Source organism: Paramormyrops kingsleyae, chromosome 1, assembly GCF_048594095.1.
Source record: "Paramormyrops kingsleyae isolate MSU_618 chromosome 1, PKINGS_0.4, whole genome shotgun sequence".
Taxonomy (NCBI): domain Eukaryota; kingdom Metazoa; phylum Chordata; class Actinopteri; order Osteoglossiformes; family Mormyridae; genus Paramormyrops; species Paramormyrops kingsleyae.
In genome coordinates this window covers 71491129-71513340 of record NC_132797.1, presented here as the reverse complement: position 1 = coordinate 71513340, position 22212 = coordinate 71491129, and the positions used below count along the sequence as shown (strand labels likewise).

Sequence of the window (22212 nt, the reverse complement as noted above, 5' to 3'; positions counted from 1 at the left end):
ATCACCCTTCCTTTTCCAGATAGGCACTAACAATTTTCCAACAAATGGCATTTTCATCTTCTGTGCACAAGATATCTGGCACAGTTCCAGATGTCCCTTTCCAATGGCTAATTCAGACATGAAATCCTCATACATTCTCTCATTATGTCCTCATTATAAATGTTATGAAACCAGGAAAGTATTGGCAGTCAGCCTAGGTGGTTCAATCTGTCACAAGGTAAACCCTTGTTTACAGTGTGTTTCTGCAGGTCTATAGTGACATGAGTCAGTGCTGTAAATAACCATATAAAACACTCTGGTATGGTATGCAGTACGACTTGAAGGGACACAAGATTGCTGTCTGACTCCGACAGTGATACAATGTCCCTGAGGCACTAGAATGTGGTGCATACTTAGCCAACTGGGGAAACTGGTGTCTCAAAGTAATCCATAGCATGTGTGCCCTGTTACGCAGTGGCCTCCCTCCCAGTGTGTCCCCTGCTTTGTTGCCTGGGCTTTTTCGAACCCTGCACTGGATAAGCAAATGCAGTAGATGGAGAGTCATAATGTTTTTGCAGGATTTTTTAATGTACCGAGGATCAACAGGTTAACCAGGTTATTTCACTTGCACAGATAATCTTATTTACAGATCATTATTATAATATGCCATAATTATACTAATTTATGATTTTTCAAATTGCCATAATTTAGGCTTTCACTGACCGAAGGATAACATTCATTAGGGACAGAAGCAGACAAGAAAGCTACAGTGTTTTCGTTATTCAATCCTTAAAATTGATTCATGTCCATTCCTTGAAAACCCTCCTGGACACTGACAGGATACATTTTGTTCTAAACCCATAAGGTCAGAAATAGACCCAGCACACTGTTCGAAAGACAGATTTCGATTCAGTGGGACTGTGTGTTATAGGCGTGCACATCTCTATATACAAAGCTGTGATACGCCTTTGGGGAACTTCATGGTATAGGACAAAAGACAGGTACGAAGGGCTTTTAAAGTTCTTTTGGTGTTTTTTCACTCCTATAGCGTGTCAACAGAGCACATTAGCACGGTGATGCTGTATGTTTAAAAAGACTTAGTCCATGTGCCTAGCACACACTTAAACACGTTGTTGGAATTAGTGACCCACACGGTTCCTTTTCATTCTTCCTTGTTTTTCCTGATCCCCATGAGTTTTTCCAGCAGGACAGCACCATAGTAGGGGTGTGGATTGCTATAGGCTGCAGCGTCCACAATGCACAGCCTGAGAATTGCTCGCACAGGAAGAGCAGACCCAGGTGAGATGTGGAGCTCTTCTTCCAATCAGCCATAGGACAGTCTGACCACATTCCCAGGACACACATGTATGCAAATATGGCACCACAACACTGAGAGGAGAGCTGGGCAGGAAGATGAAACAGCCCAGCTCAAAGAGTCTCAAGGAACTCCACCTCTATGACCTCTTCCAGTCGGCTCAGTACTGCCTCACTGTTGGGGGCAGGGTACTGCACTTTTGGCGAATGCATGTGCAGCTCCCTAGAACCCCTGAAAGAGCAACTGAGGATCTGGAGAAAAGGTAACAGCTCAGAGATACAGGAGATGGAGCATGACCTCAGCAGGGGGAACTCCAGACGTTCTTCAGTGCTGTCACTGGACGCCATACCATTCAGGTCCTAGAGCAGAACATAGCATCACCGTAAGAATGCCACAGCCTTAAGAAACTGCAGCAAGACTACAGCCTTACGCAAACTTGCAGTATCTCACCCCAAATCTGTAGCGTAGCCCCTCCAGGATCCGAACCACATGGGGCTGACTTTCTGGCTCACTTTCTATCAAGCCATTGTCTGGTCCGCTGAACATCTCAACATCCACCTCAGGGATGAATGCCCAGCGATACCTGCATGTGAAAAAGCGGACAGACTGATGGATAATGGGCAGAGACTCTATCCTGGCTTACAGTGTATCTGCACAGTGATAGCATGGATGAGCCCCCACTATGTGATCTGGCACATCTCATTTTCCACTGAACTTCAAGGAGGACATCAGCGTACATCACAATGCAGAAAAAGCAATGTCACATCATATACAACCAAAAGCACATATAAATAAAAGCAAACTACCTTTATATGCATTATGGGGCAAGAACATATTGGCCACTAAGAGCAGAATGCAGGGCCATCATTCCCTGCCTGGTTGCCCATGAGAAAACTGACACCGATGCTGAGGATGTGAAATTCCTGATGCAGTGTAAACGAGTTCCTCGGATGCTCCCAACTTACATCTGGAAGAGGGGCATTCGGTCGGGTGGGAAAGACAGAGCCGTATCCAGGAACTTGCAGGCTGACAGGTACATGTCCAGCTCGTTCTGGAGGAACAGGGCTCCATTCCTTCCTGGGTCCCCCCGGCCCCCCCCAGCACGACCGACAGCTCTGAAGATGGAGATGGAAGGAGGGAAACGGGTCAGAACCGAGCTGAAGTGAAGTGAATCATTTTTAAGACAAAAGGAAACTCACTTTGAAACTTTATTGTCCAGGAGATTCTTCTGCAGCCGAACAAATGCGCGTATCTGACAGGAAGGAGGCAAAATTAAATGTAACAGTTCTGGTGTTTCGTTCACCCATCATGCATCTGGCACATCATACATAATTCAATGTAGGAAGAGCTGCCCTCCTTACGGATCGTGGCTCACCAGCTCTGTGATCATAATGGGCCATAATGATGTGAGATGCTGAGGGGAGATTCGCAAGAGCAGAACTCGGAACGTGAGGAATATCTGTGCCGCAGCAGAGGGAGTCTGGCCCACCCGCAGGGTCTCTGTCAGGCGCTCTGCAAAAAGAGGGGGTTTCCCATGCTAGACCAAGAAGAGAAACCCTGAGGTCGTCCCCTGGATTCAGCCAAGTACTCCGTGAGAACCGGGCCTCATGCAATACCTTGAATGAGAGGCAGGTAGGGGTGGTACTGGTCCAGTTCACCGCTGAACAAAGAGAAGGCCTGGCGTTTCAGGAGGAGAGCCTTCTGTTCCTGACCTGACAGAACCTTCAAGGAGCTGCTTTGCAGACCTGAGGGGTGAGGAGAGATGAACACACGGTTAGAAAGTACTCACAGAAGCTGGAAATGAAGGACCCCCCACATTACTCACTCATCAACTCTTTGAACATGGTCTTCTCATGCGTCAACAGATGGTCAACAATGGACTTCCAGCTGATGAAAGCAGATGGAAATAGTCCAACGGTTATATCAGACAGGCTATTAAAGTTAAGGAATGCTGCATGTTTGATTAACGACACTTCACTTCATTTCCCTACAAGAAATTTAATACATACAATTCTCCAAAGATGGTATATACATATTATAAATGACACAATATTTAAAATATTTACTGGTGGTGCATCAGCAGAATATGTATAAGGTAACAGTAAATACTGGACAGAAATGGGAAGCCAAAACCGCTGCCCCCTAGGGACCTTACTGTGTCACGCAAGCGGCATCCATGTGGAAGAACATAGGATCCATGAAAAGCTCAAAGACCTCCTTCTTCCAGGTGCGCTTGGTGTAGGCATAGCCGCTCAGGCTGCTCAGGAGCTGGGCTGCTGCACAAAAGCTTGGCACGTTGTGGGCACTGCCAGGAAACACGAAGAGGAGCAACGGGCGTGGTTGGCGCATGCTCACATATCTATACATATAATCTGAAGGAGACAGTTTCCATGGATACCTGTGGTTCCTCAGGTACGGGAAGACAAAGTACAGGAGGCGGGATATAAGAGGGACGGCTCTTTCCTTCTCCTCGCTGCGGTACACCATGTCCAGGAGGGGAGCCAATACCTGAGGGTAGACACGAACCATTCAGTCACATGCCTCGGGCTGCCATTTGTGATCACGAGTTTGTGTGTGTGTGTGTGTGTGTGGGGGGGGGGCGGGGGGGGGGGTATACCTCGGCCAGCAGGCTGAGAGCCTGGACACTGTAGACAGATGGTGCTGATGAGGACACAACGGCACTGGGCTGGGCGGCGACGTCTGGGAGGAAACATCATACATACAGGTGATGCACACAAGTCATACACAAACATCGCATGTATTATACAGGGCAGTATGGAGGCAACAGGCAACTGGTAACATTTCAGTAATATATAGGACTTTCTGCACAGAGACTGGGTGACAGCGGTGCGGTCTTGACTAGGGGCTGCACAAAATTATGGTTCCAAAATCATTAATAGGCCATTTTTAAAATCATGTTATAGATTTTCGTTCGTATTTTTAAAATCCTTGATACAGAAAGCTAAAATCTACATTTTCTGGCTGATTGGTGTCGCTTCCTCTGTACAGTCAGCTATGACCTCCAAGAGGTCACTTCCTTTGAATAGAAAGGAATTTTTAAGACGTTCATAGTGACCAGGTATGGGCTGCAAATCTGTGTCTGATTTATGGTAAAGGGTGCAATTTTAATAGGCAAAAGGTACAGTTAGTACTTACATAAAGAGAACAATACCATAGCAGAAGGCAATGCATGAGCCAGATTCTCTGCAATGTGACTCTTGGGGAAAATTCTATTTGGATTCTCCAATCGGGGATTATGAACTGATTATGAACTAAGTTCACACTGGATCACATGTCCATTGTTAAAGCCACTTTGCCTTCTGGTAGCTTTCTGGTAGTAACTCACCAGGCCAGTTTTTTGGAAAGTATTTGGGGTTGCAGCCCTCATATTGATGCTCAAATACTTATCATTTCAAAGCAGCTTTCACCACATGTTTTGCAATTTATCTATTGATAACATTCCTTTTATCTTAAACTAACACATTTGCATTTGCGCTTGTCAGAAACACGGCAACGATGGCCGACTGCATCTGAGTCTGACTTGTAGACTGTTTACATCTGTTGCTGAGCATGTAAGTTAAGTAACTTTAGATTTCCAATTAACCTGCATGATGACCTCTGTGGTGAGTGAGCAAGAGATCTCATTTAAACTTGATGGATCCCCTTTCTTACTTGACTTGTAACCAAAACACTGAAGCAGTCTTCTCTGCAACCAGGTCGTTCATCTTTGCCATAAAAATTAAGACAGTTGCTGCACTAATAAGTTAAGTGAATAAGTGATATTTCCAGCCTAGATGTAGTCTACATTTCTCTAGTACACAACAGATTTTTGGTGCCATAAAAAAGTGTACACAATTAAATTATTTCAGGCTACTGTCTTAAAGCTAAAAATAACAGTGTGTCAAGGCCGTTGATATCACACTGATTAAATCTTCATTTCCCCTAAGCCTAGTTTTGCCTGATCCCACAAAGTTCCTCAAAGTTACCATAGAGATCTGCGGCATCTGCTTCTTCTTCCTCCTCCTGGAGCACCTGTGGCTGGGCCTTCACCTCTAGGTTGCGACTGAGCCAGCTGGTTTGTTCCAGGGAGGAGCCCACCACACTGGCCACTGCGTCCAGGATCCTCTGGGTCACCTCCTACACTCCATCACCAAGGAGAAGCAGAATCCTCAGGGCCACGTGGCTTAGCGCTAGCCTGCTATTCCACACTTTCCCTCTAGGTCACACCATACCTGCACATCTCTGTTGTCTTTCTTGTTTTCTAGATTGGGGAGTCTGTTCACTAGATCATTGAGAATCCTGTGACAGAGAGAAACCAGAAGTGAAGAAAATGAGCTTTTAGCATAGGGTTCTCAAATTCTGGTCCTGGGGGACCAGCCTGCAACAGAGTTGGGACTCACCTCAGTAGGAGGAAGTGTCCAGGAGGAGCCAGATTCATCTGGACTGACTCCTTCAGGAGGCAGAGAAGAGGAGTGACATTTTCCTGGAGCACCTGAGCAGAGATGCTGCAAGACGGCACAGTGGGGATCATGGGAATCAATATGCTAAGAGTTTAGCTTTACCCTTGTGTACATAAAGGAAGTTTAGGGGTCTTCACATTGTTCTCATACCTCTGGATGTAGGTGTAGGTAAACTGAAGAAGGGGAACATCAACAAGAGTGGACTTCTGTAAAGGGGAGAGATATAGAGTGTGGTTTGGTGGACGTGTGTCTGTGTGACTTTTGTTGCATCTGGCTCTCACTGTACACATCAGTGAACATGCACATCAAAGCAGACGGCACCTGCTCTCCCTTTATTTGATGTGGCTTCTTCACAACCTCTTTCACCAGCTGCAAAATGGTGTCAACACGGAGCACGCTCAGAGACTTCACGAGCTCCACGATGGTCAGGTGAGGCTCACTGACGGCCGGCAAGATCTAAAGGAGACAGAAGCCCTTTCTGAAAAGGCGCCAAATTGGGAAGACGAGTCATGGAGTAACGCAGGTCATTGGTCACGTGGCTGTCAAGCTGGAGCAGATGGACTCACCTTGTTTTGGCTGTGCCTCTTCTTACTTCTCCTGCTGTTCCACACAGCACCCACAGATGCCATGATCTGCATCCCAAACAAGCCCACCAGGGGCTCCAGAAACTCCAGCACCTTCTGCCTGAGAATCTGAACCATAAATGGAAAGCAGGTCACATTCACCTGGTCACAAAAGCCTTCAGACTGTATCAAAAATCCAAGGAAGTGCACAGCGTCCATCTGTTACCCTGATGTTCCTGAAGCAGGCAGAATGGTAGGCCTGCCCAGGGCCGTGGCTGCTGTCAGAGCCCTTCCTGGCTCCCTCCTCTCTCCTGATGACACCCCACAGCAGAGCCATACTGCTGACTATGCGTGGAAGCTCTTCCAGGATGGCGTTGCGAGCATTACGCAGGTCCGCCACATCGGAGGTCGAGAGGGGCTATAAGAGGTTATGCAGAGAGGCAGAAATTTATTCACCTGGAATAAGGAGAAATGGAACTTGGTGATCATTATAATCATAGTAGTGAGGGAGCAGGAACACCTGGTTGGGAAGCAGTGAAGGGACTGGGTGCTTCTGGGTGTTCCTTACCTTCCTATTATCTAGGAGGCAATAATGAGTGATAGTGGTCAGGCCTTCCAGTAGGGTCAGGAGGTAATCTGGGGTCACAACCTTCCTCTTCACGCTGCCCCTGTTGACACACAACGGATCCTCAGGGTTCCCACATCTGGCTAACAGAGAGATCTCACAGGTCCCCTCACCAGGCACCTAAAATAGATTCCCCAGGTTGAATGGTACCCTTGCCTTGCAAGTTTTTGTGAGGCAATGTCATCTGGAGCACTAACCTGTGGGCAGACCTGTTGGCCTCGTGCTCATACTGGTGCACCAGTTCGTCCAAGTTCTTGCAGATCTGGATGACGAATGGGGTGGCGGTGACGGCGAGGGAGCGGCCCAGATAGGGCAGCGATGCGCACACCAAGCCCACCCAGTGCGGGTGCATGGTGTAGCCGTGTCGCGGCAGCAGGGCACGGGAGACAGCTGAGACGAACATGCCCTGTGCAGTGATGGGCTGGTCGGGCACATACTGCGGGGCACGGATGGATTGCTGGTACTGCTGGGCTGTCTGCCATTCGCGTGCCAGTGGGGAGGCAGCGTTGGTGGCCCCGTGCTGCTCGGTGGCTGCCTCGGGGCCCACAAGGTGCTCCAGAACCACCAGCACCCGCAGCAGTTTCAGCAGCTCCACCTGCAAGGCATGTTCTCCAGCCACATCGGGGTCACGCTCAATCAGGCATTCTTCGGACGGCCCTTCCGGGTCTCCGGCCGCGTCCTCGTCGCTGCTGTGCAGCTGACTGACGTGCATCGAGGCAGAGAGCGAGAGAAGTACATACTGCTGTACTCCGTTGGCTGACAGGAGCCGACGGATCATCTCCAGGCCGGGCTGGTCCTGAGTCCGGGCCAAGTCCACCAGCTGGCCCAGCAAGCAGGTCAGCACCTCTGTGCTCTTCACCTGGACCTGGAGGTTCCCCTGTAGGCGAGGCACATCCAAACGCAGGTATCTAGGATAGTATGAGCGTAGGAAGCGCAGGCAGAGGTTGGCCAGCAGCTCGATCAGCGGGCCCTGAGGTTGGGGCTCTGTGGACTGGGCCGGCCAGCGTCCATAGAAGCTGCGACCCTCCAGCGTCTCCTGGTGACGCAACAACAGATTGCAGACCAGAGCAAGATGAGCAGGGACTCCAGAATCAAGGGTAGTGGTAGATGTGGCTTCCACGAAGGGCCGGCCACAGGTTCGGACAAGGATCTCTAGTACGGAGAAGGCCCGGAGGATGCGGGCATGCTCGTAGGGCTGCAGGTAGAGCAGTGTGTGTCTGAAAAGCGCGCTGACAGCCTCCCGCTGTTCCTGCTGCTGCTTCAGTAGCCTTTGGTGGGCCAAGGCTGCTAGCTCCTCTTCCTCGTCCTCACTGGACAGGGACTCGGAAGCCTGGGTGTGGGTGGAGTCCATGCGCTGGAGGTACGGGGCTGTGCCAGAGGCCGAGGTGGAGGTCTCTGTGGACAGCTGCGCACCGCTAGTGTCCGCTGAGTCCGTGTGCTCACTGCTCTCCCCCTCCGCCTCCCCCAACTCCCGTCTCCACCCTTCATTTTCCATCCTGTCTTCATTCTCACCGTCCCCCTCCACTGAAAAATCTGGGACCTTCATAGTCTCTGGGATATGCTCCAATTCCGCCCACAGAGTATCGCGGTCCACCGCCATCAGCCAGGTCAGCAGCCTCTCCTCTGATAGGCTCTCCATTGCCATGACATCCGCAGAACTCCCGGAAGTATAATGCAATGAACTGCCCTTGTGGTTTACCATTCTCAGGGTTCCTGAAGAAAACAAGCATACAGACTTGTATCGGAAGCCTTGAGAAGTCCCACAGTTGTCATGCTAAGAGTCTAAATGGGGACAGCGAGTTCAGCCCTTGGTAGTTACTCACCTGTGGTCAGGTTCTCCCAGGTGCACTGAATGGAGCAGCGTTGCGTCTCAGGGTGCAGCAGCAGAAGCAGAACCGGCTCCAGGATCCGGGTGACGTCGCCAAGGGTGAGGGCACGGACCAGCCAGCTCTGCGCTGTCGTACTGACTGACCCATCCGAGCTGTTCAGGCGGCCCAAAACTACGAAGAGCGATCTGCGAAACACCAGAGTGTAGCGTCAACGAAGCAGCTCCAGCACCTGGTGCTGAGTGGGACCTCAAACAAAAACAGCCACGGGGAGGCAAAACCTGTCAAAGGAGCGGTTCAGTGACGTGGCCATGGTGGTCTGGACATCCCGGGTCAGATGCCACAGAACGGAGAACCTGCGCAGAGCTTCCAGCTGGACGGCCTGCAACAGAACCGCCCATCTCAACCTCCTGAGTACATCTACGAAGGTTGACGTATGCCGCTTGCGGTAAGGTACTCTTACCTTCTCCCTGTGCTGCAGCGCCAAGCAGATGATGTCCTCGCAGACGGAGGCGGACGGAGCCAGGCAGTGCAGCCGGTAGAAGAGCTCCACGCAGGAAACGTGCAAATCTCCTTGCTCCGAGTCCAGCTGTGCCCACAGCACCTGCGCCACACGCTTTGGGGAGAGCAAGGCTTCCTCATTTCCACAGGCAAATGAACAAGAATCCACTAAAATAGTGTTTCCCAATCTGGTCCTCGGGGTCCCACAGCCGGGAGGGAGTCAAAAATGTAGACTGTCTGGCAGGGAGCTTGGCAGGAGCAAAAACATGGACCGACTGTGGGTAACCAGGACTGGATTGGGAAATACTGCACCAGAACAAAGGTCAGATTCAAATTCCATATTTAAAATCCAGGAGGGAACTACACATGTAGCCATCAGTGGAAACAGTCAATCAACCGCCATTCGGGTTCCTGATACCTGATAGAAATCTGTGTCCTCCTCCATGGCCTTGAGGAGGGCAGGACTGACAGGTGGCACTGTCACCATCTGCAGACGTCCACTAAAGGGGTTGCTCTCTGAGTCCTTGTATCGCTGGTACTTATCTTTCATGACCAGTGCCAAGGACTGAGAGTGGCTGACCAGCTCTAGAAGCGAGGATATGGCCACATGCTGAATCTGACTGTCCTTCGAAACGCAGCACAGAGTCATCAGGGACCTCAGCCATGACGGAAGGCTACATTTATCATTGCCTGATGGGAAGAAAGGAAACTTTGTTGGTCCGACTTGATGATATTCTGGAACCTGGCTGCATACATCATCGGACTCACCGGTGTTCTGGAACGTAGCTGCGTACAGGACCTCGATCTCGTCCTCCAAGAGGTACACGGGGAATGTGCTGCACTCCAGCAGCAGGTGACAGGTGGTTCCGAAAGCCTGCCGACAGGACTCTGAAATCTCCGCTCTGTCCCGAGACAGACAGCCAGCCCCCCACTCCAGGCTGGCCCCACCCTCGCTCCCTCTCCTCTGGCGCCTCCTGGAGGACGGGAAGGCTGAGTCAGCCAGCTGCTGCAGCTTCTGCATGTTGGGCGTGAAGAGCTCTGTGAGCTTCTCTCGAAGCTGCTCGCGGCTGCTTCTCTGTCCTGCCAGGGCCTTCGGGCCTGCGGGGTCTATGCCGGTAGCCTCGCTACCTTCCTGCTGCTTCTTCTCTTCTCCCACTGAACGCAGCAGGTATCTGGGAGGACAGGTTGGGGGGAAGAGAAACTTTAGACTGATGAAAACCAAGGAGACTTGGGTTACCCTGCCATGGGTTAGCCTGTAAGGTAAAATGACATATACCTAAAGCATCAATTAAAATTCCTTACTTTTAGGTATAAAAATACAACATAATAATATCTACATATGAGAACTCTATGACCAGGTTTTTTCATCCAAAATTACTGGGTTAGACTCAGCTGTGGAGATGACATAAGTCACATCGATACCAGGTGTGTACCAGCTAAAAGAAAGAGAAAGGAGACAGAGGGTGTTTCTCAATAACGAGAACACAAAAATCGTACTTGTGGTCTTGGCAAGACTGGTCTTGCTCACTTGGGGTGCAGTAAATCATGCGATTGGTCTCGTTTGGCTAGAATACAACTGATGTATCTGGGGCAAGAATGACATCCTGGGATCTTTACCGTCCTCTGTACCTGTGTTCTTAGTATTGGAACTGGTCTTGGGCAGTGGAAGACGCCGTAAAACGGGGACACGAGAACACAAGCGCGGTCAAGTATTCATGTTGAGAAACACCCAACGTTAAAGATCTACGCAGAAGCACAACATTGTAGCACTAGGCCAGCTCATGTCTGATCTGTCCCTACCTGTTGATGAAAGAGTCCAGGATGTCCTGCATGCACCGGGCCATGTCCTCCATGCTGCCCCCCTTCCTCCACACTTTGTCCTGGGCTGGACACGCCTCTGGGGCCACCTTCTGCTGGGACAAGTGCTGTTCGGAGGTGGAGGCACTGAGGCCCAAGCCGCTGTCTTCAGAGCTCACGGTGGGCAGGGATGTGTCTCCAGGCTCCGCCTCCAGCCACGCCCCTTCATTCAGTGCGCCCAGATCTGGCTCCTCCCCTTCCTCTATGTCCCCTTCATCGACATTGTGCTCCTCACTTGCCTGATATCTCCTGTTCTCCATAGTCTGCAATAGGAAACCCAACAGTAATTTGATCTCAAGAACCAGGAGAGCATCATAACCAGATCACAGATCTAAATTGTTAATATCAAGTGTGTTAGTCAACCCCCTCATCTTAACAATTTACATAACCTGTTTATAAAACTGCATTTATTTAATAGTTTTCTTAAGGTTGAGAGTGTGAGTTAGCTCCTCCCAGCTCACTAGCTGATTAGCTAACCTTGCGAGTCTTCATCTGGGGCTTTGCCTCCATGTCCATGTAGGCCACAGGCATCCGGATTTTGCTGAGGACCATGAAGGCGGTACGCATGGCCTGGTTGAGCTCAGGCAGCGTGAATGCAGCCAGATGGGCTTGCAGCACCTGCAGGATTTTGTACAGCATCTGGGGCAAGTACTGTGTCTGAATCTCGGAGTATAGCTCCTTGGGGTAAAGCAGAGACAAAATGAGCCACTTAGATACTCTGCGTCACAGGTACTCAAACTTCTGGATCAAAAGTCCGCATCAGATTGTTGTTCAAAGTCAGAGCATTTCATGAACTTGAATGAATTAACAATAACTTTCCATATAGAGATCAATCTATAACAGAAATAGGGACCTTTTAACGCTTGGTGATCGTTCACCTCTCTGTCATGGGAGAGGAGGCAAGATTATAACGAGTTATGTATGTGCGAAGTTTGGTGTTTCAACGTTGTCTTTTTGTATTTCAAACCGCACTTAGCCTTTGCACGTTAACCATATTGGTTTATTATCGGTGCATTATCGGCTGGGTCTGGCTTAACTTGCAGTTCGGTCCACATCTGGACCAACCGCTGCCCTGTGTGGACCTCAGAAACTGACAAGGCAATCAGATACAATATGAAAATATGAATTCTGTAGGGATGCTTACAATTCAATCAGGTATTACAGGTATATTGTAGAGATACAGACAAGCCAATCAGGTAATGTGCCTCTCAGGCATAAAAACCTCACATAAAGAAACCATGAACATCCCATGAGGAAATGCATTCATCACTTCACTTGTGCATGAAGGACACAGCTGCCTACCAGTCTGACAACCTCCAGCAGGAACATAATGAGGACTGACACCTCACACACGGAGGGCGGGGCACCCCTGTCTTGTCCCGATGGTTCCACACTGCCAGGTATGAATATAAACACAGGTCATATGGAAGCCACCTAGTGGAAGGACTTTTAATAATGATTAATTTATTATTTGCATTGTCATACACTTAGTAAATAAACAGACTGTTCTTAAATGACTCTCATAGCTTGCAATGAACACAGCTAGACATTTACTAAAGGAATTCAGTACCCAGCTCAAGGGCAGAACAGAAATCAGTATCTGCTGCATTTTGGTCACACTGCCAGCTCTTTAACTGCTATGACACTAGTGTCATGATAAGCCACCTGTGGAGAATCGGTGGAGATGAAATGATGTACCTGAGACTGGCCTGAAAGTGCCTGGTCATGAAGTCCCACAGGAACTCGCCGTTCAGAGATGAAATCAGCATGCTGGCAGTCTTAATGATCTCCAATGCATTTTTGTTTTCTTTGATCTTACTGTACAGTGGAATAGAGCGCAAGGCATCCTGGGATTAAAGTCATGCTTTCATGTTTAATTCGTCTGTAGCGTGATCCAGAAACGCAGGCAAATCCTCACATTTTACCCCTGAAATTAAGCTAGTAGCAGCAGTCATTTATTACATTATAACACTCCTTAGTAACTACAAACATCACACACAGCTGTTTTTCCCAGTATCCATTGAGCATGGATTGTGCTCCATTTAACATGCCCTACCACCAGCCAATCGCTGGTGTCCATGAGTCAGGTGACACACTACATGAGAGGGGCTGCAACTCGCAGTCACTTCTGCCTTTGGTCATGATGAAAACGGTACCTGAAGAATCCTCCACCCTCACCTGGCCAGCTGGTTCTTGGACAGGCAGGACTCTAATGTGTTGTCTTCTTCCCCCAGCATGTCCCTGACGTAGGTGTACAGTGCCCGAACCACCTCCAACATCAGGGCCTCTGTCAGCTTTGGACCTGTGACAGCAAAGGTATACATGCAGAAGTACATTTTCATCCAAATCCACGTACAGTTGAGGAAGCAGGGCCAGTTAGTCCCTGGAACAATTAGGGGACAAGAGCCTTGCTGAAGGACCCCAATGGTGACATCCCCCTGCCAACTGCAGGATTTGAATCTAGGACCCTCCTACCCAGAGTATGACCTGCTATCATCCTCCCTGCTTACCAGGACAGATCAGAGTTCAGAATATTGCTCAATGTCCAGAAGGTGGTAAGTAAGTTCTATTTTTGGGCAGAAATGACCCACTGAAGGCTGTGATTCTGAACTGACGACAAAGGTACTTCAAGTTAGGTAAATATTCTACACTTACGTGTAGAATCTCATGACCCACATGTCTCTCCAATCTCACCTATCTCTGGCTTGTCCAGCAAGCTGATGATGATGCGGAAAGGCCTGAGAAACACCATCACGTTTTCTGGATCCACCTCGGCGTTCTTCAGTTTGAGGATGCTAATCAAGGCCTGTGTGGACAACGTCGCGAACCATTCCCAAAGCCACCCAGTCCAGTAGCACATTAGCACACACACAGTAATACACCTGCGCATAACCAGCACAACGTGATTATTATGATAATAAACACTAATCAGGAACCCGGCTGATGATAGTAAAACTGACCTCCAGCAGCAGCTCCTTGGAATAGTGCTCAAAGTAGAAGGTCATGTGCTCCTCTAGCGTGGCAGAGAGGTTGGGGTCTGCGGCTACCATGCTTCCTTTGGAGTCAGTGCCTGTGGCAGCAGAACACACTCAAATGCATGAGCACACAAACAACGTGAGCCTCAGACACACCTACGTTCGCTGAGCTTGTAGATTACCCTGCAGCCAGGCGTAAAGTCGTCTGTTCAGTGACATGTCCCTCCTGAGCAGGGCCATCAAGGCGGAGCTTACGAGGGAAATGACTTCATCGTGAGTTAAAGGGATGCTGGCTTCTGCTGGGTCCTGGGGAACAAGAGACAAAACAGAACTACTGATCAGGACCTTGAATAAAGTTCAAGAATGTGCTTATCTTATTTTACAAATATCTGGTTTTTATTGCTTTTTCAGTATAACTTTCTATTCCTTATTATTATTATATATTTGTATATTGTTGCTTTTTCTGTTTTATTTTTTTATTGCTACATTTATGTTTATTATGGCGGAGTTGGTCAAATTGTAAGCTGTAGCCTGCATGTGACAAAAATCCTTCAAAATAAAAGAACCCTTACAAAGTTACAAAACTCAATGTTTAATATATCCCATTTAACCCACTCTTATAAAGAGAAATAAAATGATTAAGTGCAAAACAATATAAAACATCAAATCAAAAAACACAGACCAGACATGTGCAGAAGGGGAAGAAGAAGAGGAGGATCTCCAACACATTCCTTTGTACCAGCAGGTTGGAGTCCTGCAGGGAGAGACAGATGGACTTCATCTGTGGAAGAGAGAGAGAGAGATGCTCAGGGACATTTAATCAGACCACGGACACGCCATGATCTCCCACAGACATACATAAAAAGAGGACATAGGAATCGATATTATCTTAATATTAATGTACAATTCAACATAAATGAGTAAAAGCAAAACCTGTAAGATGTCATATTCAATGTACTTTCAATCTAGTCACATTTACAAAGCAGTTTACTACATGGCCAGAAGTATCTGAATACCGGCTTGTCCAACGTCTCATTCCAAAACCAAAGGGTATTAATATGAGGTTGGCTGGCCCATTGTTGCTATAATAGCCTCTGCACTTCTGGGAAGGCTTTCCATTAGAAGTTGGAATATTGCTGATGGGATCTGCTGCCATTCAAGTCGGGTATTGGTGTTGGATAATCAGGTTTGACCTTCACAATCACTTCACCTGTGGTTGAGAAGAAAAGCTCTTGATGCTGTTGCCATTGCTGGCTGAGAGATGTAGCTCAGGGATAGGACCACACTTCATTTGGGTTTAAGCCTCAGTGCCTGTGATCACATGGTCACTGGTTTGAGCACCTGGCCTTGGCGGTGGAAAGGCACCCTATGATAGTCACTAACTTCTTTTGTTCAAAATGTAAGCAACCAAAGATAAAGCCCATTTAATCTGGGGTATGTTAAATCCGCCTTAAATCCGAAGTCATCCGGCTAAACAAGAAATCTTGCCCTTTGAAACGGGTGCCTGGTATTGCTAAATGGCTTTCTGACTTGCTCTACTGGAACGTGGTTAACTCGGGTGTGACATCATTCCCAACTCCGACTTCCGACCTTCAAGGCAAATGAAATACTACAACAATAACAGCTATTCATCCTCTACTCTTTTGTCGTTGACCGCAGAGTTGTGAAACTCCACGCTGCCACCTACTGGAAATACGTAATGAATTATCTTGTGCATACGCAGTCGACCTGCGCGTGGGCTGCGCTACACGTGCATGGCTGCAGTTGTCCGCAGCCAAGCCCCAATGACGAAAATGACGTCACGTCCCCTCATCCGCAACCAAAAGTGCACACAGGAAAGTGAAGTCTGAACTGGCTTTAAATTAGGCTAGTCCTCTAATTAACCCACATACTTATATGGCCATTTAATGTAACATTTAACACAGTAGGTCTCACAAATTAATTAGACTCCCCTGCCCAGACATGCACACATCCACGCATAAACACTCACCACGAGTCCATGGTTAGTGCCCAGCATGTGTCTCTGTTTCCGGCCCGGGGCCATCCTGTCGAAGTGCGTGACGATGAAATGGGAAGCAGGCAGACGCACCAGGGGGGTCACCAGCATGCTGCCCCACAGTGCCCCATACAGCACCTGTGGCCCCACCAGGGCGCACAGCTTCAGCAGCAGGGTATCTGTCCTGTGCTCAAGACAATCACGTCAGTACAGGGATCAGTGGTGAACAACTATACACTGGGAACTGGGGCAAAAATAGACCATGCCCACCCCCCCTTTCCAAATTCACTTCTAGGGCCTGCCTATACATAGTTGCAGATATCGTACCCAAATATCATACCCATCATGCACTGCAATAGTTAGCAAATTCCACAAACATGCTTTTTCATTAAATACATGCCTCAAAAACATAGTTTGACTAAAAAAACATTACAAACTATTTCATTTCAAAATTGTTTTAAGTACCGTATTAAATATTTTTTTTGTTATGACTTCCACCATAATGAGATTGTATACATGAAAATGAGAGACATAAAAGTAGCATGTCATGAATAAACACAGTTTGCATGACAACAACACCTTAATCTTCACAGATGTTTTACACACATGTGAGATTTGTAGTCGGAGGGGGGGCCCAGGCCCAGGCCCACCCCCACCTACCACTTCACCCCCGACAGGGATTTCAATGTGTAACAGCATCTAGGAGTATGTACACCTATGTGTGTCTGTGATACCCGAACAGACGGACACGGCGTACCTGTCATACACCTCCAGCCCCTCCTCTAGGCCGGGCAGCAGGCCGGTTACGAAGGCCTGCAGGCTGGGTAAGAGTGCGTGCTGAAGGGGCAGGTAGTAGCGCTCATATAGAGCTAGAAGAACCGGCTTTACAGACATGGCTGCATGGCCCAGGAGCGGGAAGAGTCCAGAGCTGTGGGAGACAGAGGCTGGTCAGGCATCTCCACACACCGGCAATCATGCATGTCATGTCATGACCAAAGCAGCTTACAAGCCTGCTGTTCGGGGCTCATTTACGTCTGCATTTACATTTAACACATTTAGTGGACGCTTTTGTCCAAAGTGATGTACAAGTCATGCAAAAAAGCACATCGAAAACACAATTGCTGCCAAGGAATCAACTAGGCGGAGAGCTTTCAATGAATGCCCAGGTACAAGTGTAAGTAATGGAGAAGCTAGAGCTACACAACAACTTCTAACAAAGCAAGAACCTAATAAGACTATTCAAGGACCAGAAGTGTAACATAAGAACATTCCAGGAATGTGAAGTGGCATCAGGCTAAATAAATTCATGAAACAAATGGGTCTTGAGGCGGTTCTTGAAGGTGGTTAAGGAGTTTGATGACCAGACATTCACTACTAGTCAAAAGTTTTTACCACCATTTATTCCGTAAACAGCAGATTTTTCTTGTTAAGTATTTAAAAGTTGAATGAACAACCATAAATGAAAATACAAGTCAAATAAAACAAGTTTTCCTTATAACATCGAAATAGCATGTAACAGTGCACGTCTGACACCCAATTAACTGGTTGTGTGGTGATGGCAGAGTCAGATTCTAGGCTGTCCTTTAACTTTAAATGCACCAGTTAACCGTTTCATCCCATGAAACAGAGCAGTATTTAATGTCCCTTTTAGAAAGAATGCCTCAACTTTGCTTTGCTGTTATAACTAATAGAGGAGGTTACTTTGATGAATCAAAGATATGACATTTTCTTTCTAATAGAGGTCCTCAAATGGTGAACATACTGTAAATGTATTTGTTAGCAAAGAATATTGAGTGTATTTCTAGTAAATGTTAAGTGAGTAACATGCAAAAGCAGGAAATCTCATTGTGTGCCAAAACTTTTGACTGGTAGTGTTGTTTGGCAGTTTGTCCCACCATCGGGGAACCACACAAGAGAATCGTGTGGATAGTCTGAATTGCCTGGCTCAACCCAGGCCTCCAGCACACACACCTCAAAACAACACAGACCATGCTACCTGTATATGAAGAGGTCCTTTGCAAGCCATTTGGTGCCGATGATCTTGAAGATGACCTCATAGGTCTCCAGGGCTTTGAGGTGCACGCCACTGGGCAGGGCGGGATGGAGACACTGCGCCAGACGCTTGCCAATTATCAATCGCCGCGGAAGCAAAGAGTATTTTAGGTTACTCTGGAGTGCCTGAGCCAGAAGCGGGGAGGAGAAGTATACATCAGCAGATTTATGGGATGAAGGAACGAGCTTATCAAGAAAGGAAATGGAGTGAGGTCACGAAGCAGCCTACCTTAATGAGCTTGCCCAGGGAGGAGATAAGATCCGCCCATTCGCTGGAGGACTCGAAATTGCGAAGGGCCTTCTCAATGACAGCCGAGTAACTCCGGTATCGGTAGTCATTCTGCAGCTCCTGTTCTTCTGGGTCCATGGTGCTTTAGTGGAGACCTGGCATACTCAGCATCTGTGAAAGGCTGAGGACACAGGAGACTGCGGGTCAGACTGACAGCAGATGTGGTACCGCATCGGTACTGCATGTGAAGCGCTTCAGCTATTATACTTGAACCTTACGTCCTCTGACCTTTCAGTTATCATGCACACAAAACAATGACTTCATTCTTTCTTACTGGATCACAAATCACAAAGCACCCCTTTTTAAATAGTCACAGCAGTCACATTTTAGCTCTCAATGACTCAAAACAAAATTGAAACAAATCCAGGATCTGAAACACATCTGAGAGAAACTATTTATAGGTCGGATCCTTTCACTGTAAATAAAACTTTAAAATACCGCTGTGATGACAAATGAGGAAAATAACTATAAACTATACTATACAAGCTGAGTATTGACTCACACTACTACCCAGACTCCATTTCTGTGTGCATCAGTGTAATGAAAAGTGAGAGAATCCATATGAATAACAATAGAAAAGCTGAATATTGACTGAATTTTGTATTTGTGAGAGCCCACTACAGGGGGCTATCAAACTTGTATTACCTAAATTTCTGAGTAGCCAGTCCATTCTGCAATATGCAAGCTACTGTCTGCTCAGTGAACATGGTATTTCCCTCACTGAACCTTAAATGAGTTGGACAATCAATGTCCAAACTCAGGAGTGACACACTGCATGCTAGATCATCTCATTTGTACTCAGTTTCTTCTGATCAACCAGTCCCGTGTAACTAACTTCACCGTAAGCTGCGGGGTAACATCTATATAGCAAATCAGCTGGCCAGTTAGGTCGGACTGCACCTCAGGGCCACACAACAGCATTTGGAAGAGTTAAAGAGCAAAGAGGAACTGTGGACTAGCTAAGGAACCCCAATCCCCATATGGAAGAGAAGACGCTATGGCAACCATGCTGATCAACACAGGGATTGGAGGCTAACATTATCAAAAGGTCACGTGACCCGTGCAACAGCAGACCAAGCAGGAAGGCAAACTGCAGAGCAGTGTGGACTGTCACATGTGCCTCACTGACATGTTTAGCAAAAGTAGTGACCAGTGAGTTCCAGTGAGAAGCCTTTTGACCACTCCTGCTGCAAACACCTCACCAGCTATGAGGATCGATAGGAGGTGTAGGGTAAGGCTGTGAAGAATGTGTCTGTGTACTTAGAGGGTGGGTGGCTATGACCCACGTGTGGGCTCACCAAGGCTGAATGAAACCTGAGAGTTTTACTGCTGTCTGTGAAAGATGGCTGACACCAGTTAGAAGAAGGAAGATTAAAACCCTTAACTGAGAAAGAACAAAAATGAAGGAACAGAAAGAGAAGCAAATTTGAGGCATTCTTTCTACAAGAGACATTAAATACTGCTCTGTTTCATGGGATGAAACAGTTAACTAGTGCATTTAAAGTCAAAGGACAGCCTAGAATCTGACTCTGCCATCACCACACAACCAGTTAATAGGATGTCAGACATGCACTGTTACATACTCTTTCCATGTTATAAAGGAAACTTGTTTTATTTGACTTATTTTTTCAGTTATAGTTGTTCATTTAACCTCCCAAAGCTTAACAAGAAATAAAAAAATCAGCAGTTTATGAAATAAATGGAAAAGTGGTAATAACCTGTGGTGTGCAAAAAATTTTAACAGGTAGTGTACATATTTCTGTAATGTGGGTATTTGCTGTATTGCCAAAAACATAAACACATGTAAGAATTTGTTTCATTAAACAGAGTGAATTCCCCAGGTTTTTATTCAACAATATTGCCAGGCATGGAGACACTAATAGCAAGCTAGGCCGTTTCTTAGGATATAGCTCTATGACCACTTATCAAGACCCAAATCCATTTTGTGTTCATTTCGTTACTACATTATCTGTCTGCTGGCTAGCTTCCCAAGTAACTCCATTACCCCTGAAGCCCTTGTCATCCATGCCTCATATTTTGCCCTTTCCTTTCCTGCCTCATGAACACAGACACTAAAGGGCCTGAGAAAGCAGGAAACATACAGTATATTTGGAGATTTGGGAACTGCCAAGATTCTAAGATGCTACACAAGGAAGGCGATGCCAGGTTAAAACAGACAGTTCCAGAAACTGAGTTTATTTAGAATACGCATTTTGTTCACTCTCTGTTTAGCTATAACACTTGGGGATATCTGTCATTTGATATGACTTAAGTCGCAGGTTATCTATATCAGTCCAGTTTCACACAGCATAATAACTGACCCCAAAAACACCTCTCTAGACATCCATATCTATCCACAACACATCTTTTCTCTTTTAATTATCTGTGTTAACTTTGTTTCAGTGTCTGGTACTGATCTAGTTTATGAAAACAACGGATAGGGCTTATGTGTGAATATATATTGGTTAGATAGGTACACCACGAGGAATTACAAACTGTAAATGAAACGTCGCACTTGTATCACTGACACCCAGTTTCCAATAATCCAGCTCCGTGTGATGTCTCATTCAGAGCCCCTGAGGACCTTTGCAAACCGACGGTTGTTACTGCAATGCAGGCTGGTGTGCCTCATTTCAACAATTCCCTGCAACCTCATATCTTACACAAACCCTTTGTGCTATTACACATACATGCAGGCCAAAATGTCCACAAAAACATCACCAAATGAACATATACTGTATAAAAGCGTAGCTCCGTGCTGATTCTTTCTGGATTATCGATGTGCTACCTATTTTACTGCCTATTTTAAAAGGACAGCTACGGGATTTGGTGCTCACGTCATATTACCGCTAATGAGCTTTCAGGGCATCCAGCACAAAAAGGTGGCACAGCAAAGATACCTTAATGGGACGGAAAAGCGCTTTAATCTCCCTTACCGCACAAAGCCACTCTTCATGGGGTGTTGTTCCCCGCTGTCCGTTAAGGGTGTCGACGCTGGAAAAAAATACCGGTACCGAATGAGAAAACCTTCCCACCGATTTAAACTGCACAATGAAGCAGGACTGTCACCAAAATAAGCATTGTCGGAGGCCAGGTCGTCGGATGGAACTTGGGCTAAGCTGGGAAAGATGGACCGCAATCCTACGCTCAGCTGACAGTACGCAGACGGGATGCTTCCTGGGGACACCCACGGTGTGATCAAGGGGTGAGAGCTGGTTTGTTTTCCCCTCCTCCCCCCCTCAACGAGCCATAAATGAAAAGAGATTGGATGTTCTACATTCTCTAAACGTTAAATATTATTATTAAAAATTGGTATTTTCAGTATTGAAGAAAAACGCGCACACAAAAATAGTTACATGAAGACACACCCCCATACACGCATTGGTTAGCTCCCGGATCTGCATTGTTTGCCAGCCTCCTCGCTGTCAAACACCTCTGCCGACCGAGACTCGCCTACATCCACAATGACAAACTGGTTTCGCTTTAGGCACCATTAATTCTCTGCATGAAACTGCGGAAGCGGTCAGGACGGTGCTTGTAATATAAATGCAACGTGGTATAACTACGAATTTAATTTTATATTCTCCGATTCAATCATCAGCGCTAATTAGCAATTTCATAAAAATGTGTAAATCGCATATTCTGTGATTCTGTGGTGTACTTTGTAAAGCTATCATCAATTATGTACTTAGGAATTTCACTGTATTTTTATTATACATTATGCAACTTCCCGTATCCTTCTATGGCCCCGTGACCCAGACCAGGAAAAGTGAT

The 22212-nt window shown here is 47.1% G+C and overlaps 1 protein-coding gene across 1 annotated transcript; it reads right to left on the bottom strand.

The window, feature by feature from the left end:
• Positions 1–543: 543 nt before the first annotated feature.
• dop1b (DOP1 leucine zipper like protein B) lies at positions 544–21787 on the bottom strand. The gene is made up of 38 exons (XM_023791715.2): positions 21375–21787; positions 18379–18559; positions 18094–18275; positions 16855–17025; positions 16092–16281; positions 14784–14882; positions 14284–14407; positions 14087–14196; positions 13821–13932; positions 13305–13428; positions 12825–12944; positions 12429–12519; positions 11604–11804; positions 11070–11389; positions 10038–10441; positions 9688–9959; positions 9232–9384; positions 9050–9150; positions 8766–8956; positions 7140–8655; positions 6886–6985; positions 6544–6735; positions 6321–6446; positions 6076–6210; positions 5905–5960; positions 5695–5799; positions 5527–5593; positions 5281–5431; positions 3912–3994; positions 3693–3802; positions 3450–3599; positions 3120–3181; positions 2911–3039; positions 2670–2806; positions 2494–2546; positions 2260–2409; positions 1745–1877; positions 544–1653 (listed from the first exon to the last, which is right to left on the bottom strand). Exons 2-38 carry the CDS (start codon positions 18514–18516, stop codon positions 1408–1410), a joined length of 6804 nt encoding a protein of 2267 aa, XP_023647483.2. The 5' UTR covers positions 18517–18559; positions 21375–21787; the 3' UTR covers positions 544–1407.
• Positions 21788–22212: the final 425 nt, after the last annotated feature.

Excerpts from the sequence above, each read along its gene's own strand:
- dop1b (XM_023791715.2), bottom strand. The coding sequence starts at position 18,516 with ATGGACCCAGAAGAACAGGAGCTGCAGAATGACTACCGATACCGGAGT. Across the intron at positions 17,026-18,093 it reads AAGGACCTCTTCATATACAG|CTCTGGACTCTTCCCGCTCC; the intron begins GTAGCATGGTCT and ends TGTCTCCCACAG. Across the intron at positions 8,957-9,049 it reads CTGAACCGCTCCTTTGACAG|ATCGCTCTTCGTAGTTTTGG; the intron begins GTTTTGCCTCCC and ends GGTGTTTCGCAG.